The following is an 18,205-nucleotide window of genomic DNA, read 5'->3' as shown; positions in this document are numbered from 1 at the left end:
ATCCTGGCATGAATCCAAAAAACAATCATGTAGGTAACTGTACCCAGAAACCATATGAATAACATTACTTTATAAGTTCATCAAGAAGTTGCATCACTATCCAGGAAACTAAACCATTTGAAATATTTGCTCTTACCAATCAACTGCTTATCATCACCTCAGTTCTTTTTTCAAAAACAAAAATAAAAACAAAACCAAAAAAAAAATACTCTTTGTCAAAAATAAAAAACAACAAAAAAGAAACTTGGAGAGAAGGAAATCAAGTAGAGGCTTAATTGCAAATAAACTGCACTCAGCATTAACTTCATAGAAGATATAACTAACTTTCAAAAAATAATATCAAAAGAAAAAACCATAATTCTATGAAAGCCCTATGAACAACAATGAAACGAATCATAAATAGAATACGCTACATTCTTTCTAGTCCATGAATCAAACGAATATTTTACTTTAAAAAATGTATTTTGGGACACACAAAGATGTCATGTCTGTTCAGTGTGAAATAGATCCATGATAAGATGATGGTGGACACTATCATCATTTACCAAAGGTCCCAGAGCACATGATAAAATCATAAAGTAAAACTGACCTATTTTAATTATAGAAAAACACTTAGAGAAAATAACACGTTTGTTCTCATATTTTTAAAAGGTTTTATGTATATGACTGTTGAGATCACAAATTTCAGGAACCTCAAATCACAAAAAGAGTTTACTAGTATATTTATGATATTAAATATCAAAATAAGTCCATCAATTTCATCCTCAGTCATTCCTTTCTTCCCACCTCAATTCAATCCTTACAAATTGATGATTTCTCTGAAAGACAACTGTGAATATGAATATCATAAACAATAATGTTGATATTAACAATAGAACATAAGCTTTAAAAAAAAAACAAATCCAGCATACATTCCAAATTATTTCATAGAAGCAATTCTTATTTCTATAGAAATAATATAGCTACAACCTCACTGTATGCGTTATATGCAGTACCCTTATATGCTTTTGAACTTATAGAGTGTTTTAGCAACTGGAGGAAATGCAAAGAATTTTAGGAACACATGACTTTTTGGATATTGATCTTTGGCAAATTATGGCTAATAACACTGAGTTTGTAGAAAAATTCTAGAATTTGTAGTTCTTTTAGTTGTGCAACAGGAGTTCATGAATGGATAATTTATATAAACACCAAATTTTATTTAAAGCAGTTTCTTTCATCTGGGCTGTTGTTAATTTGAGTCATAAAAACATTATGAATTATCTTCTCAAAATGTTCCCAAAAGAGAAAAGAAAGTTTGTTAAACATGTGAATTGAGAATTCCAATGAATTAATTGCTATTTTAGAAAAGAAAGTCAGATTTTCACATAGCAGCATATATATCTTAGTAACTAAATGAATACTCTTATAATAATCCTGAATACTGAAGCATGATATATCAGTGAGATGTATAATCTTTAAAAATAATACACATCCTGAGTTTACCATAGTAGCATTCCTCTATCAGTAAGTTAATACTTCTTAAAATCTACACTAACCTTTCTATAACCAAGTAGTCTATTTATAAATTCTGCCATAACAGTCACTGAAACAATGTACTTATCTTCTTAGATCATTTCTGTGATACTTGTGTGATACATTTCTGTGATACATTCAGTAAAGTACTTCAATTAAGTAAAACACATACACAGCTCCCTCAATACAGAATGAAATACAAGTTTTATATCAGCAACAACCAACACTGTTGAAAAAATATTCAAAATGTTACCCTTTTAGTCATTTTATGGGGATGAAGATTTTGAATACATGTTTTAAATGTGAGTCCATTGTATTTATATTACAACCCCAAAATAAAAATTATTTCACTAAATTACTTAACAGATCCCACACTGGTTATGTGATAACATATACTGATAAATCATTTCACCTATGGAGGAATTAGGATAGATCTTGGGTCACATGAAAAAACACAGTGACTATTTTAACCTAGAATTTATATAATCTAGCCCAAATACTTTAGGGAATTTATTTCCACTGTCAAAACTTTTTCCTTCTCTCTTTTTCTATTTCTCTTTCCCATTCTCTCTCTTTCTAGGAAAATAAACACAATATGTATATGCTTAAAATAAGAGAATCTGTAAGTAACATGAACTGTTAAAAAAAAAAAAAACACAAAACACTAAAATGTGTTCTCTAAGCCATTCTTCATAAAAGTTGTATAAAAAACACAGAATATTGCAAATGAGTTAAAACTAAAAAATACTAGTAAAGACTTCAATATGATCAAGTGTTTAAAAAATATTTTTTAAAAAGCTTAAATAAGCCCCCTCACACACATAAAATACCATATTTTACTAAGATTTTAAAAATTGTGTTTTGTTTCTTTATTTCTTTGAAAAAAGGTGTTTCTAGGGCTGATTTAACTCTCTTAATTGGCAATCTAAAATTCATTCATTCACTCACTCAGCAATGTCAGAGTATATTCCATGAACCACTACCGTTAGGTTCTGGGAATAAAATTTCAAGAAACAAAATCTTAGGATTCTGCAAACTACATAAATCAAAGTACTATTCATTTAATAAAAGGAGTATAAAAAGAGGTGGTTCTCAAATCCAAGGTTTTTGGACAATGATCTCTCTTTATTGGATACCTTGTTCTATACTGCCGCTTCTCACTGGCACCTGTGGTAGCTGCCGGCCCCTCCGATTGCTGAAGGATGTGTCTGCAGGGGGAGGATGGGTCGGACTTGCTTGTCTGTGCATTCTGTGGGCAAAGAACAAAGGGGGGAATGAAATGGTGAAATTCCAAGAGGGCCTGACAAATACCTTCCCTTCATCCTATTACTATTAAAATAGACATAAACCTCCTAACTCAGCTTTTGGAAAAAAAATCAAATGTTTTTGATGGTATGTGTAAAAGAAATATTATAAAAAGTGACTAAAAGAGACAGGGATAATGTCTGTCACACACAGTTCTGCATAATGAATTTCTGAATTGAGTACAATTAGACTCCCTTCTATGAATTAACTTTCTATGAAATTGTGGCTTTCCATTAAATGATCCATTTTTGGTGGTGCTGAACCAAATATATTGACTTACAGCCTCTGAACTCTTATCATTGTGGATAAATTAGTTAAGAAAGGCTGTTGCCTAAATTGCTACAATTAAGTTAATGAATGTTTATATCTAGAATTATTTGTAAGTGATAAGAATAGTTCTAGCTGTAGACTTTTATAAATTACCATTCACTTGTTATTTATTTTTAAATAGGAAAAATCTTGACAGATATTAAAAAAAATAACCTTAAGTACATGTTATAAAATATACTGGTGGAATGGTCAAAATTACAAATATAAATTTGAGAAGTGTGCAGATACATTACTACTGCACATGAGTAAGCTGACCTCCATCTGCTGGCATTCAAAATTTTTTTTAAACTAAAGAACTTTAAAATACTCTTAAGATTTTATTGAACACATACAAAAAATTTTTTTTTTAATTTCTCTTATACTTTTTAAAGAAAATACATTTAATTCTCCAGGTAATTTCTCATAAAAAATTTCACATAATTAAAATATATCTATCTATCTATATATATATATATGAATATGCCACAAACAGATGGAAGGACATAACACAGTCAAATTTAATTTTCAATGATAGCTAATTGGCAGGAGCTATAGACTACTACCAGCACAGTGAAGATAGATGCAAGTAATAGAGGATGTGGGAGAGGTTTAAGTGCCACAAAGAAAGGATTAAAAAATTATGGTGTCATAATGAGTGAAAGCATCAAGTGCTCAGGAAGGTACAACACCACACCAACACCCGGAGGCAGAACATGAATGCTGGGCTGGACACTGAATAGCGACCTTGTCAGAAGCGGAGAAGGTGGCGCCGACCCTCCAGGGGCAAGGTGGTGGGTAGAACACAGTGTTCTGACACTAGAGTGCTCACTCGACCTTGAGCGAGCGGGATGTTTTCCCCTAAGGACTGGCTGATCAGTCGCTCTTAGGGCTGCGTATCCCCTTCTAGAAAGGCATGGTGGGAGAACCCTAAAACATTAGGGCCAAAAAAGATCTTCAGTCAGCAGGTTCACATTAAGTTTGATACCAACACATTCGTCCAAGGAAAACCTGGTTACTCTTACAAGGCAGCGACTTTAAAAACCAGAAGAAACCCATCATCATGCAATCACTGAAACGGAATTAAAACGAAACTGACAAGTTACTGCAACTGTACATGCCATGTGGTTGTTAGAGGGCTAATCCAGAATCCTCCAATGTAACAAACCTCTTGTTAAAGTTGTACAAGGGCAGAGACTTCTGTCTCTTGTTTTTTATTGAGCTCTATCTCTAGTACCTAGAATACAGCTGTACAGCAAGCAAGAGCTCAATAAAGATAACTTGACTGAACAAATACAATTAGAGTCATGAATATAGGAATATAGGAATACTTTAAGCATATTCAAGAAGAAATAGCACACTGTAAGACTCTGTATTTACAATGTTCATAAGTTTACTCTGCAATAGGAAGTCTATTCCAAGTAGGCTGCAAAAGGAAGATGTCTTCTGAGGTTAACTTAAGCAGACCAACAAATTAAAATGATACAGTAAGGAGAAAGTTTCATTATTGAACTGACTAAATACAAATGGCTGATGTATGGATAACATCATGTCTTCTAAGATTAAAAATAAGTCTGAAAAGATATTTGTCCATATATTGACAGTTATCTTAATACAGGGTTCAAAATTATTATGAAATCAATTTATGAATTAAGGATTAAGAATTAAAAACTGATGTATGTGTATCTTGTTTAAAATATATACATGCTTTTGCCTTTTTAAATCATTTGCAGTTTGTATTTTAAATAAATGCATGTTTATATACCCAATCTGTATTATTTTTTACAGTGACAGGAGCAAAGAAATAATACCTCATCATTTCTAGAACAATGCTGTAAAATTCACTTATCAAGTGATTTGAAGTATGAGAGTAAAAAATACATACTGATCACTGGAAATATATTACTGTTTTATTCAAGTTGTATTCAGATTGACAATTTTTCCTTTAGATAAAACGATTTTCACAGCTGTAATTACTTTACTACAGGGTTATATCCCCTATTTTAGAACAAAAAAATGGGAAAATGTAGATCTGTAATAATGTGCATTTTTATCTTCTTGACCTATAGATAGATGCTTCATCAGACCCTACTGCAAATCCTGAAACCTGGACTGTTGTCTCAATTTCCAAATTAAAAGAAAAAAAGAACTAACTATACATACTAAGATTGTTCATTTATTCTAAATAGACTTTTCACATTAACTTAACTCTATAGAATTACTTTATATGGAAAGGATTACATGATCAAATCCTTTCTATTGGTAAAGAATGAGTTTTTATCTATTACTCGTTAAAAACCATGGTCATAAAATAAAATAAACGTTGAAAAAAAAATTAAAAACCATGGTCATGAGAATAAACTTCAAGCAATCTTTGCTCAAAATACACTTTCTTAGTGTAGTCTGAAAATCGAGTAACACAGTTTTCACCCTAGTATTGAGAAATTTCATTTCAATTTCACTAAAATCTTGCTTCATTCCTTAATGCAATTCGTAAGCATTAAAAGAACTACTTAAATGTGACTTGAAATGTGAAAACTTTAGGTGGCTCTTATATGGCACCAAACTAAATGGCAAAGATATAAAAAGCAATTTTGGAGCAGATAAATGGCTTTCTAGGTCAGTATTACACCGATCGAGACTACATGACTTAGTGTTCCCATCTCCAAAGTCATGAGCTTGCAGTGTCTGAGCACAGCTTGTAGTGTTTACGGTTCATCATTTCGCACAAGATCTGTTTTTTCTTTGACATGAACTAAAAGTCCCTCAGTGACAAAGCAGTCCCTGCTGCCAGCCAAACTGTAACAAGTATGAAAGCGCAGACCAAAGGGGCAGTGTCAAAAACCACTTTGCCTGAGGAAGAGAGAGGTAAGTGCCAGAAAGTCTGAATTGTAGGAAAGGAAACTGAGGAGAGTAAATGAAAATGCAGAACTTGAGAGAAGAGCAAGGTTTGGAAATGAGAGATAATGGAACCAAGTATAATTCATTTTAGATGAAAGGAAAGGAGAATTAATCAAGAGATTCTGAGGTACAGGAGTGAAATGCTGACAAAACCCAGGCTATTGAGCCTTGATATTTCAATGAAATGGGATGTGCTAAGAACGTAGGGATGCATGAATGGAAGAAATTAGGAACAACCATATTAGAGAATGGAACAGGGAGTGCATGAGGGATAAGGAAAATGACAGTAACAACTTTTCTTTACTGAGCATCAATATGGAGCCATCTATACATGCCAGGCACTGCATGTATGTGTGTGTGTGCATGCATGCACACATACATACACAGGTATGTTCTTCTTTTGATACTCTATAACAGTTCTGAGAAGTGTCATTATTCCTATTTTATAGACAGAAAAACTGAGGATCATAGAGTGCCTTGTAAAAAGATAAAGAGCTAACATGTGGTAAAGACAGGATCCACACAGATTCACTGAGTGCCAATACTTGCTCCCTTTGCTGCCTATTGAGATAGGTTTGTTATATCACATTATGAGAAATGGCAAATCCTTGGATATATTGTTAATCTTATAAAACAAAACATAAATATATATCCAAATATCAAGTTGTTTGACAAGGTTTAATAGAATTGTCTCCTGAGAGTTTACAGGAACAAAATGTGAAATGGCATTTAATGAATACCTACTCTGCTATATAGATCTATAAATAACTCATAATTTTTAAGCAAAAAATAAGTCTTCTAGAAAAAAACTCTAATTCAAACCTAAGTATGTCTCAAGCTAGTTCACCATCTCCAAATGCATATCTAAATATTTACCACTTAGTACAATCTGTGCCTACTCTCTTCACCTAAGACTAGGGTTTTGACTTGAACTTAAGTAAAACACATTTCTCACCAAAACCTGAGGTTGTCAGTCAGACATTTCTATTGTTGCAAATGGTCTTGCAGTAAATTTCTTCATTTCAGCTTAATAATATAATTCTGTTTTTTTTTTTTTAATGACTTGTTATGGGATGGACATGCACATGGTATTTAAGGTCAACAGTTCAAAATGGTTCCTCTTGTAATGGCCATTACAGGCCTAGACAGTCCCTTTCCAATAGCCCCAGTACAACATTGTATATACAACCAATTCTAAATACTAGTCCTGACAAAATATCCCCCAGGTAGGTTGCAGAGTATAGGTTCTACAAGAAGAAAGGTCACTAGGGTAGAAATGAGAAATGGTGCTAGCAGGTCATATAGCTGAATTCATATGAGAGTTAAGAGTCAGACTTTTATCTTACTAAGGAACTTCCCAAGAGAATCTGAAGCACTGCTTTCAACGGCTAGGCACAAAAGTCAGACATCAGTTCTGTTTATATTCTGTCTATAACTGGTCACCATCTTTCAAACTATTTTCTTATAAGACTATTACTCATAAGGCCAAATGTGTTAAGGCCAAAAAGGGCCTTCAAAACTGATGACCATTAAATAGCAAATTTTGCCAGGAGCCAAGGTGTGGCTGTGTGGTATGAATCCTTTGCGTATGCTGTTAGCTTCCCAAAGGCCAAGAATCAATGCCCAAGGCATTCATACTGTGACCTCAATTCACCTGAGGTTAGATGTCAACTCAAGGCATCTTCTAAAGAACTGAGAGCTGACACAAACCTAGAAAATCCAGGCAATTCTTCTTTTGTAACTAATTATTCTGCTCACTTGAGATATATGATATATACTCTAATAAAAGTCAATGGAGAGCTTTAATTATAATAAAACAAATATGCACACTTAAAAGGTTTGAGTTTTCTACATTAAAACCTACTAGCAAAGTAAATAAAGCAAGAGTAGTATGAATATGGTCCTTAAGCAGCAAACATTTGAGACTGGGGAAATCAATCACATTCTTGCTATTCTTTTTGGAAGGAAGGAGGATTTGTATTTATTTACAGGTATTTTCAGTGTTGTAGAAGAAAATGCTCAAATATTACTCATTTGTAGTTAAATACCATCAGTTGATACTAGAATCATCTAGCATTTTGTAAAACAGTATCCTATTGTCAAAGACTTGCTCATTGATATATCCTACTACAGAACTGCACACAGTAGTCATTCAACTAGTAACTGTTAAGTGAATTTAAAAAAGCCTGAACAGAATAAAAATAAGACTTTGAGGAAAAATTTCAATCATGTCAAAAATAATTGAAATTATGTCTGTCTGGGAGGCAGGGGTCAGTGAATGACAGTTAAAGATTAAAAATTTGCCTAAGGAATTTAAGTCACTTATAATGCTAGTTAAGAAACTGCAGTTAACTGAGATGACATTAAATAATATGTAAATAGAAATATAATCAGTACTGTTTCATTGCAGTCTGTCTGTCTACCTACCTACCTATCTATCTGAAGTGCTAGAGCTTTGTACTTCTTTCCTTTCTCAAAGCCTAGCTCCTTTGTAAAATTGAATTTCTACTCAACACTTTTCTGAATTCTCTAAATCCTTGTTCCATTCTGAATTAGATTCCCTAAATAGTCAGTATTTCCATAGATATTAACTAGGAAAAAATCCCATACTCCCTTTATTCACATTCTTTGATGTAACTAATACCTATTCACACTTATAATCTCAACTCAGAGGTAATATCTCCTGGGAAGCTTTCCTCTTTTGCTGTTCGCTATTTTATTCTTTGAACTTAGCACATAGTTGGGCACATATCCTTTCAATGAATAACTAAATTGTACACAGTCTATCTCAATCAAGCCTATTGTGACAGCTTAGCTGGTGTCTCGCATTTGCCCTCGGATCTTTCAATCCACCTTACAAAATGTTGTTATAGTGTTCTATAATTCTGGAACTCAAAACCAATCATCTGTCTCTCAGCCTATCGATGGTTGATGGATGAATAAAACAGAAGTTGAGACTCTGTTAAATAGCACACAAGGGCATGTGCAACAAAACATCTAGGGATTTCTCCAGTTTTATTTTCATCACTCTCTCCAAGTTCCTGAAAGAATTCTCCCTCTCAAAATGTATATGGATCCCCCAAAATCAAGAGGAAATTTTAAGCCTCAGTGTTTCTCCCATTTTTTTTTTCTTTCTCATGGACTATTCTCTTCACATCTACTTTTATGTATCTAGATTTCACTCAAGCAATACCTTTTATGAGATATTTCCTGTTCCCACTCCATTTTCCCCTGTGTTCCCACTGTATCTTATGCATACCTCTGTAGTAATAGCTATGACACTTTAATACATTCTTTCATTTACATCTGTGTCCCCCTGTATGTTCTCGATAATTTTTAGATGAATGAATAATATGTTAATGGGACATTTGGTGTTTTTTAACAGCTATGTAAAATAATGTGTTAATATCTTACACCTAAAAATAGCAAAAAAATCTGTAAAATTGGATAAATTGCAAAGAAAGGTCAGTAATTCCTTTAACTTTTACATTAATTAGCAAGTATCTTTTATATACAAGTATAACTTAGACCTATTCACAGAAAAAAGATTTTTTTAAACATCATTCAGATAAATAGCACTCAAAATATTCACGTATCCTAAGTATTACGTTCATTGCTAACATTTAAATAATCTCAGAAACAAAATATTGATGTCCTAATATGTAAGTAGGAATGAGTACAGATTTAGTCCTCCTTAGTAATCAACATGATCACTATGAGAAATATATGAGATTTTTCTTAAACCCTAAGATTTAAGGGCCACCTTCAAATTACCTTTCTCTTGTTTTTTGAGGCCATTCCAATAGGCGAAGTTTATTTAAATGAATGTCTTTAAACACCACAATCTGTGTTTAAGAACCGATCATGTAAAATGAGAGAGAAGGCACCCTTGAATATATCAGCTGAAACAGAAGATGGCCACACAGCACAACACCAAGCCTACCTTTCTGCATCAGAGGCAGTGCCTTTCCTAGTCTGTTTTTGGATGCTAGATCTTTCAGACTTTCTGGAGTGCCTGTGGAATGAAATGTTAAAGAAATACAAAATATATGATGAATAGAGCTACAATAATATCATACAATGATAAAAGCAACAGGCATGAAAATGACAATTATCTTCTTTAAATGGTTTTGTCAGTCAATGCTTTTTAAAATAAAAACAAATGATAATAAATAAAAATAAAAATCAGAGTTGGTGCTGGGTGGAAGACACAAGTTGCCCAACAGGAGACACAAGAAGCTCCATTAGTCCAGACAGGGTTGTTTGCAGTAAGGACTTAGTATGGGCCCCTGCTGAGCAACTTTGCCTCTCCTAATGAGTAAATAAACCCAGTGGGGAAATGTAGTGATGACAGATGTGATGACAGCAATGGTTTAGGTGCTGAAAGACCACAAAGGGATGACATGCCCTCTATTTTACAAGTTGAAACATGGTGCTACAAAGATTTTTTTGTTATTCTTTTCTTGAAAAATATGAACTGAAGAAAAATACTATAGTGAAATATGCTTCACATCACTTTAAATCAAATATTAAAATTATTTCCAAAGTGATCATAACTATGCTTTTGTGACCACGCAGCATCTTAAAAAGCTAATCACATATCACAAACCAAACTAATAAAGTTCCCAATTTACTTTATGTTCCAGAAGTAAATATATGTACACTGAACATTTACAACTTGAAATGCATTTTCCCAAAGAAATGTTTATAGAGAGCGTACCTCCCTAAGCAGCAGTTTACGTATGCCTATTTGACCTAAAATGTGTCTAGCCTACTATATATTTGAAATAAATATAAAATATTGTGGTCAAGAAACTTATTTAAAAAAATTCCAGAGAAACCATAAAAATTTGCACTTTAATCTTGATAATTATGTATTTTTATCACAATAGTTGAGTCTTTAAACTTATGCTTATTTTTCTTTCCTATTTCTTCCAACAACAAAGAGAAAACTGTCATTACTTATTAATGCCAGATAATCTGAGTGTATCCTATATATCAAGCCCTGCTCTGAAGCCCACTAGAAACACACGTCAAAGTAAAAAGTCCACCTTCATGGTGTGTATAGACTTCTGGGGCTGTTCATCTCTCCCCATCTCTTTCTCTATTGCCAAAAACTGGGTTCACTGTGTTGTCCTTCCAATTCAGGGTTTCGGCTGTGTGTTCTTCAGCCTTCTGTTACTGTGACATCTCACTTCTGAGAGATGAAGAGAGGGTTTAAGCAGAAGGGGGAACCATTTCTCACTTACCACTTTCCTTTACTATTTGGAAAAGAGGATATATTGAAGGACAGCTCTATGCCAGGCACTGAGGGAGGCACTGACTTATTTAACCCTCATGACATTCCTTTCAGAAAGTGTCATCTTCATTTAAAAGGTGAGGAAATAAGATTCAGGACAAGGCTACTCAGCCAGTAAGTAGTAAAGCTAGGATCAGAATGTAAGTATGTCTGGCCCCTAACCTGTTCTGTCATATACTGTCCAGCAAAGAGAAGGGAGGAAGTAGATTCTGATTATGCCCTTGGGGTACACTCTTGCTCCAGAAGGAAGAAAGCACGAAATAGGGTACAGGCCTAGGAAAGCACTAAGAGACGATCTCTGATGTGAAAGGCATATCTCCGATATTCTTACTTTGTTGATCCTGTGATCAGGAGAGGTCGATAGTAGTGTGTAGAAGACTAGAGAAGTATGTGGCATGTGCCTAAAATCAATGTGAGATGGTTGTTGCGAAGGAAAGCTTGTTCCTAAGGCAAAGGGAAGGGAGGCATATATATAGCAGGAGCTACTGTAGGCCCAGTAGATATCTGAGCTCAAAATAAAAAGAAATATACCATTATGGGAAATTTATCCATTGTTCTAAGAATGCTCAGGGACTGGGAGGACAAATGTTCCTTTTCTCATATTTAGCAGAAAGCAGAATGAGAGTACAGAGTTTTAGGCCAATTCATGAAACTCATTGCCATAAAGGTTTTCATTCCTTCACTCATTTATTCACTCAACAAATATTTGCTGGACATGTGTATATGCCAGACACTGCTAGTTGTCTGTGAACACATGCCTGTGAACACACACATATACACAGAAGATTTCTGCCTTCAAGTAATTGACATGTTATCTGTAGGAGACAAGCAATAAGCAACAACAACAAAAATTCCACAAATGAATTACATGGTGGGCTGATATCACATGAGAAGGTGATAAATGCTAACAACAACAAAAAGTCCACTGGGGCAAGGAGGATCAGAAATGTGTGTGAGGGAGGGGCTTGGGGGCAGATGCAGATGGCCATTTTAAGTAAGGTGATCAGGGAAGGAGTCCTTGAATTGGTAACCTAAGATCAGGAGGGAGTTAGACCTGTTATGTATCTAAGGAAAATGTATCCCAGGAAAATGAAACAGCAAGTACCGGGGCCCTAAGGCAAGTTTGTGCCTGGTATGTCCAAGCAAAGTAAGGAGACCAGAAAGAAAATTGTTGGAGGGGGAAGAGTCAGATGGCCAAGTTTGGCCATGAGGGGGGTGGTGGTGAGGGACGTGTAGAATCTGGTAGACTTTTGTACAAACTTTTTACCCCTGCACAACAAAAGGGTTATAGCATCTTTTAGAATTTGTCTGCTTTTGTTTCTATCCCTACTAATTTCTATTAATCTTTCTGGACCCCACTGAGATTTTACTTCTGTAAACTTTCAAGTCTTCTTCCTCTTGTGATCCCTATAATATATCTGTACACTAGATTGATTATCACAGCAATCCAAAATGATGGTGGTGATGACAACAATGATGATGATACCAATGACGTCTAACATTTACTAAGAGTTTGCTGTATGCTGGCATGACTGCTTTACCGGAATTAACTCATCTGATCTCACCAATCTAGTGAGGTAGGTACTACTCTTTTATCCCTTTTAAAAATAAAAAGATTGAGGCTTAGAGAGACTAAATAATTTTCTCTAACGCACAAAGTCATTAAATGTGAAAACACGAGGTCAAATGAGACTCCACAATCTCAAAAGCAGTAATCACATTGCGTCTGTGACATAAATGACTCTGGAACACAGTCGTTAAAAGCATGGACACTGGACTCGTACTGTCTGGGTTAAACTGTCTGTTTCTGTCTAGCTGGGTGATTTTAGTCAAGTTACTTAACCAATTTGTGCCTCAGTTTTTTGTTCTTACCTGTGAAGTGGAAATAATACTACCACATCGCAAGTTTGCTAACTCTAAATATTTCAACATTACTATTTTTATTATAGTCTTTGTTTGCAACATTACACAAAACAAAGATTTGTAGTAGTTTTAGCATTACTTAGAACTAGCTAGTGGTAAGTGCTATAAAAGTATTATTTAAACTGATAGTTACATATATTTGTTTCATGAAGGTGAAGAATTTTATCTATAATAGTGCCAAACTCAGAGTCACTGTTCCATAACTGGGTGACAAAAATTCATGCAGAGCTTCATACATCTAATTTTTTATATTTTTAACTCACTTGTCAAGAATGACCTTTTTTTTCTCTCTCTCTAAATGCTATAGAAACTTGCTTTTATTGAAGATTCATCCTAAGATTTCTACAAAGGACAGGTTTTTATCATTCTTTTAACCACTTAAAAGGATCTTCAAATTGAGTTAAAATAACATACACATTAATTGTAATAATTCAGTATAAAGGAAGAATAGAGAAGAAAGTAGAAAATTCGAATGTCTTTTCCACTCCAAATCCCAAGTTACAACTATGAATACATTGCATATTTTAAACACAGCTTTTCTTAGAATAGAATCTTGCGACATGTGAAATGGGAAAGATAAGAACAATTCATGTACAGTTATGTATTACACTACTGAAACTACTGATCATATAATCATAAATGGATCATAGTGAAATGAACCACATTCTACCTTACATTACTCTTTCTAAGTTCCTCGCAATCAGGAACGGTATCCATCTGAGTTATCACTGTAACGTCAACACCTAGCACATAGTAGCTGCTCATAGGTATTGAGTGAATGGTTAAAAAAGTAATAATTTGAGTTTTACTCTGTAACTTGAGAGTCTAAAAAAGTAATTAGGGTTACAAAATTCATTTTACATAAAATCAAATAAATTTAGAAATAAAACTTTTCATGTTTTCTGGGCTTCAGTAAAATACAAAATACCATAAAAAATGCCATTTGGTTACTGCCTTATGCATAATGAACTGTCAGTCATTATTATTGGCCCAATATATGCTTACAATGATACAACAAGGCAGCATAGACACAAGTGTAGTCTTCAAGGGACACTAGAATTCAGCTAGTCCACCTACAACTACCTAAATTTACAGATGAGGAAACAGAGTCCCCTAAGGTTTAAGTGACTAATCCAAGATAACAGGGGCTTTAGTAAGTTGGTGAGGACACCATCATGAGCTCATGTCCTTAGGTTCTCTGCCCATTCCGCCATCCAGTGGCTTTCATGATTTAATGTTTACTGGAGGGACCCCTGGAGAGAAGTGAACAAAAAAGTTACAGTGCTTCTATGATGTCTTAATTATTTTGGGTTTTAACAAGTTTTGTTCTATTAAAAGTTTTTATCATTATTTTACTGTTCACAAAGAATGTTTCTTTGGTTTACACATGCAAGAATCAGAACTATTGAGCTTTCTCTTCACTTCAAAACTTAATACTTGTATGGTTTTGATCCTATAATTCTTAGTTCACAGGGCACAAGTGGAATTCTTTAAAAGTTATCAAACTAAATTCAAATGTAAGGTATGACAACAATTATTTTATTATTAGAGCAAGAATAACGATCTGAAAAGGATCCAATGTTCCATATCCAATGTTCTATATCCAATGTTCCTAATTAATCTAATTTCTTGAAGTTCCATCTTTATTATTCTATTAATTTAAATGTGAAGATTCATAAAATGTACTAATGAAGAGAGGTAATGGTTAAAATCTATTTCTGTGCTATTTTCCTTTCCTCCTCAGTAACTAAACTCAATTAGAGCAATTTCCCAAAGACACTGGTAAATACAGCTTTTCTCAAGATATTACAATTCTATTAAAGTCTAAAGTTAATGTTAATGAAAAAATAATACTATTAAAGGTATTTTATAATAAAATGAAAATACAGTATGTTCTGTTTGGGAGAAAATGTAACAAAAATCTACCACATAATGTTTTAATTTAATTGGAATTAACACGGATATCATGAGTAAATATCTGTGTATTTGCTGGCCAACGATCTACATGGCTTAATGTGGAATGCAAATCCATCCTGTGACTCAAGATGTGACTCATCTTGTGTCTTCATAAGTTTAGGAAGAAAGTACTGTATGTGAATAGAATCTACTTAAATAAGAAATATTCACACACAGTGAAGATAGCTGCATGCAGTTAAGATGCATGTACATTTTTTAAGTATTGATAGTTATATATATGACTATGGCCATTAAATGGACTTAAGTATTTTGGTGAATGAGTATATTTCACTCATTCAAATAAAGAACATCTGTGAAAAGCACAGATAACAAAAGATGTTATGAAACAAATAAAAATGGTAAGTAATGTACTGAATTTATGAATGGTTCTACATTAACTCTGTATCACTGCGGTAACTGCCCTGAATTTCGGAAGTAAAAAAAAAAACAGATGATCTCTTCATTCCAGAAGATTCTCTTAATGAAGAGAGAAGATTCATTCAGTTTGAATCAAAAGAAACCATGTGACGCTTTTGGTCAAAGATTCCAATAGGCAAGTAGCTGCTACTAAGTGACAGGTGTGGGAAACTATACAAATAAGATTATTTGCAAAAGAAAAAGAACTTTAGCAACTTAGGAATTAATCTTAAACACAGCGGGATGCTTTACTTGTTCCAATAATTTACTTCTTTCCAATAATTTAAAGTCCTGGAAAATAGGGTCATTTCATCAAATATTTTTAGTATTTATTTAAGTCACACACCTTAAAAAAATCCTTAAAGATACGATGTATAATGATGCAAAAATATATTTAATCACATATTGGAATTGGTAACTTCAAGTTAATAAAGGGTTAAAATACATGTCAAAATGTACCAAAAGGATATATTGCATTTTCCTGGAAAAGCATTTATACCAAGAATAGTTTAAAGTAGAATTAGTCAGTAATAATTATGATTATTTATACTAGTCTTTCACATTTAAGAATGATTGATTCAGCTGTGAGCACTAAAGTCAGAACCTTGATGCTTCAGGGTTTTATTAGAACGCATTTGTTTCTAACTTGTAACGCAAAAAAAAAAAAATTGATTAGTTTGAAGCCATAAATAGATGCAAATTTTATTAAGATTCATAGACAGAATTATGTATACACAGATTGATAAAAGTTACTTTTTACATATTAAAATGATGCCATTTACTAAGAGGTATTTTGTTATTGGAGTGATTATTTCTTAAATGTGAACATTTTTAGTAATAAAACTACAAGGAAATTTTCCCTACAATTTTACAGTCAGAACCATTCTTGGGGTTCCAAATCTATGTATTTTCTTTTTATCATTGTTTTAAATATTCTACAACTTCTAGGAAATTTTTCCAGATCTAGACAAACCTACTTCCATGTTAATTACAAATAAATCTATGATATAGCCTGAGATGACATCAGGACTGTTTGAAACTGAAATTAAATTGTGGAGAAAGGATACATTAAAAATTCTGTGTGTGCATGCATGTGCATACATGCATGTACGTGTACATTTATGCTGTAAGAAATAAAGGGCAGCTAAATGCTTTCCAACTTACTAGGGAACTGTCTTAAGCAAAATTTTTTGTATTACTGCTATAATCAAGTAGGACCCTGATACAGGACGTCCAAAGGCTGATTATATAAACTGTGACTGACTTTAGAATACTCTCTTAGTTACCAGTGACCTGGGGCAAAAGTCACCTGATGCCCAAAACATTATGGGCATTCATCATCTCCAAATTTGATGTTATATTAACTTCATTTGGAAATTGGTAGAAACTTCTGAATAAATAAATAAATCTGATAAGAGATAAGATGCAAGAGTTAAGTTTGCCAAATGACTGACATGGTTACCTATGAATTTAGCATCTGTTGATTTTGCTATTTCTCTATCATTTTTATGGGCACATATTCCTATATTTTAATAAAAGTTTATTGTAAATAACTTTCTGTTCCCTATAGTAACAAGTAATAGTATCTAGCTATTTAAAAAGTATTTCTGTTGGTTGAACATGGATCTTATTTACAAATCGTCATAATAAAAAAATGTGTATTCAGAATTACATATTAGTAAAGGTTTCCATAGTAGTCTTACCTAAAATGACCATTTCCATTCCTAAAACTACCCATAAAGTTATATATACAATCTATTAAATCAAATAACAGAATTAATTCATATGTCATTAAGTGACATCTAATTTTCAACTAATTTTCATCTCATGTATATAAGAACTGAAACTATTGTTTGGATATCCATTTTGCTTAATCTATGTCCTGATAAACTTACATTTATATTCATTATAAAGACCATTATATTTAATTGTCCTATACTCAGTCAGTACATATGATGAAATCCACTGATTCATTTGTTTGGGATAAATTCAAAGGCTTTCCAGAATTGTGTTTTATAAAAGGAAATTCTAAGTTGCTTGAATGGCCAGAACTTTGCTTTTCTTATACATACTGTGACGCTAGCCATAAGAATAGTGTGCATAGCAGGGCACAATAAATATCTGTTCAATGAATGAGTAGCAATGGATGTAACCTTTGATTTAATTTATATGATTATTTTGTATCTTTTTTTTTTTTCAACGTTTATTTATTTATTTGGGACAGAGAGAGACAGAGCATGAACGGGGGAGGGGCAGAGAGAGAGGGAGACACAGAATCGGAAACAGGCTCCAGGCTCCGAGCCATCAGCCCAGAGCCTGACGCGGGGCTCGAACTCACGGACCGCGAGATCGTGACCTGGCTGAAGTCGGACGCTTAACCGACTGCGCCACCCAGGCGCCCCTATTTTGTATCTTTTTTGAGACTACTTTAAATTTATAATAATTTTTAGATTGGATATTTTACGAATTTGTCTACTCTCAGAAATTCTATCCTAGAAACCAGATAAGTAGCAGAAGGAATTAGTTTTAAATTTCAAATACTTTAAGTCATATTAAAAGGTAAATTTCTTAAAGATTAAAAGA

General features: G+C 33.4%; 1 protein-coding gene across 2 annotated transcripts in view; it reads right to left on the bottom strand.

Moving 5' to 3' along the window:
- The window catches only part of LOC125166161 (regulating synaptic membrane exocytosis protein 1), a 286,570-nt gene that overhangs the window by 116,366 nt on the left and 151,999 nt on the right, over positions 1 to 18,205 (bottom strand). For both annotated transcript variants that reach the window (XM_047859903.1, XM_047859907.1), the window contains 2 exons: positions 9,971 to 10,042; positions 2,652 to 2,764 (listed from right to left, as the gene is read on the bottom strand). In XM_047859903.1, the coding sequence (XP_047715859.1) occupies positions 2,652 to 2,764; positions 9,971 to 10,042 (185 nt within the window). The remainder of the gene's footprint in view (positions 1 to 2,651; positions 2,765 to 9,970; positions 10,043 to 18,205) is intronic.

The sequence above is a fragment of the Prionailurus viverrinus genome, chromosome B2 (assembly GCF_022837055.1).
Source record: "Prionailurus viverrinus isolate Anna chromosome B2, UM_Priviv_1.0, whole genome shotgun sequence".
Lineage (NCBI taxonomy): Eukaryota > Metazoa > Chordata > Mammalia > Carnivora > Felidae > Prionailurus > Prionailurus viverrinus.
Note: the sequence above shows the minus strand (reverse complement) of the source record. Positions and strands in the feature narration are given on the sequence as shown.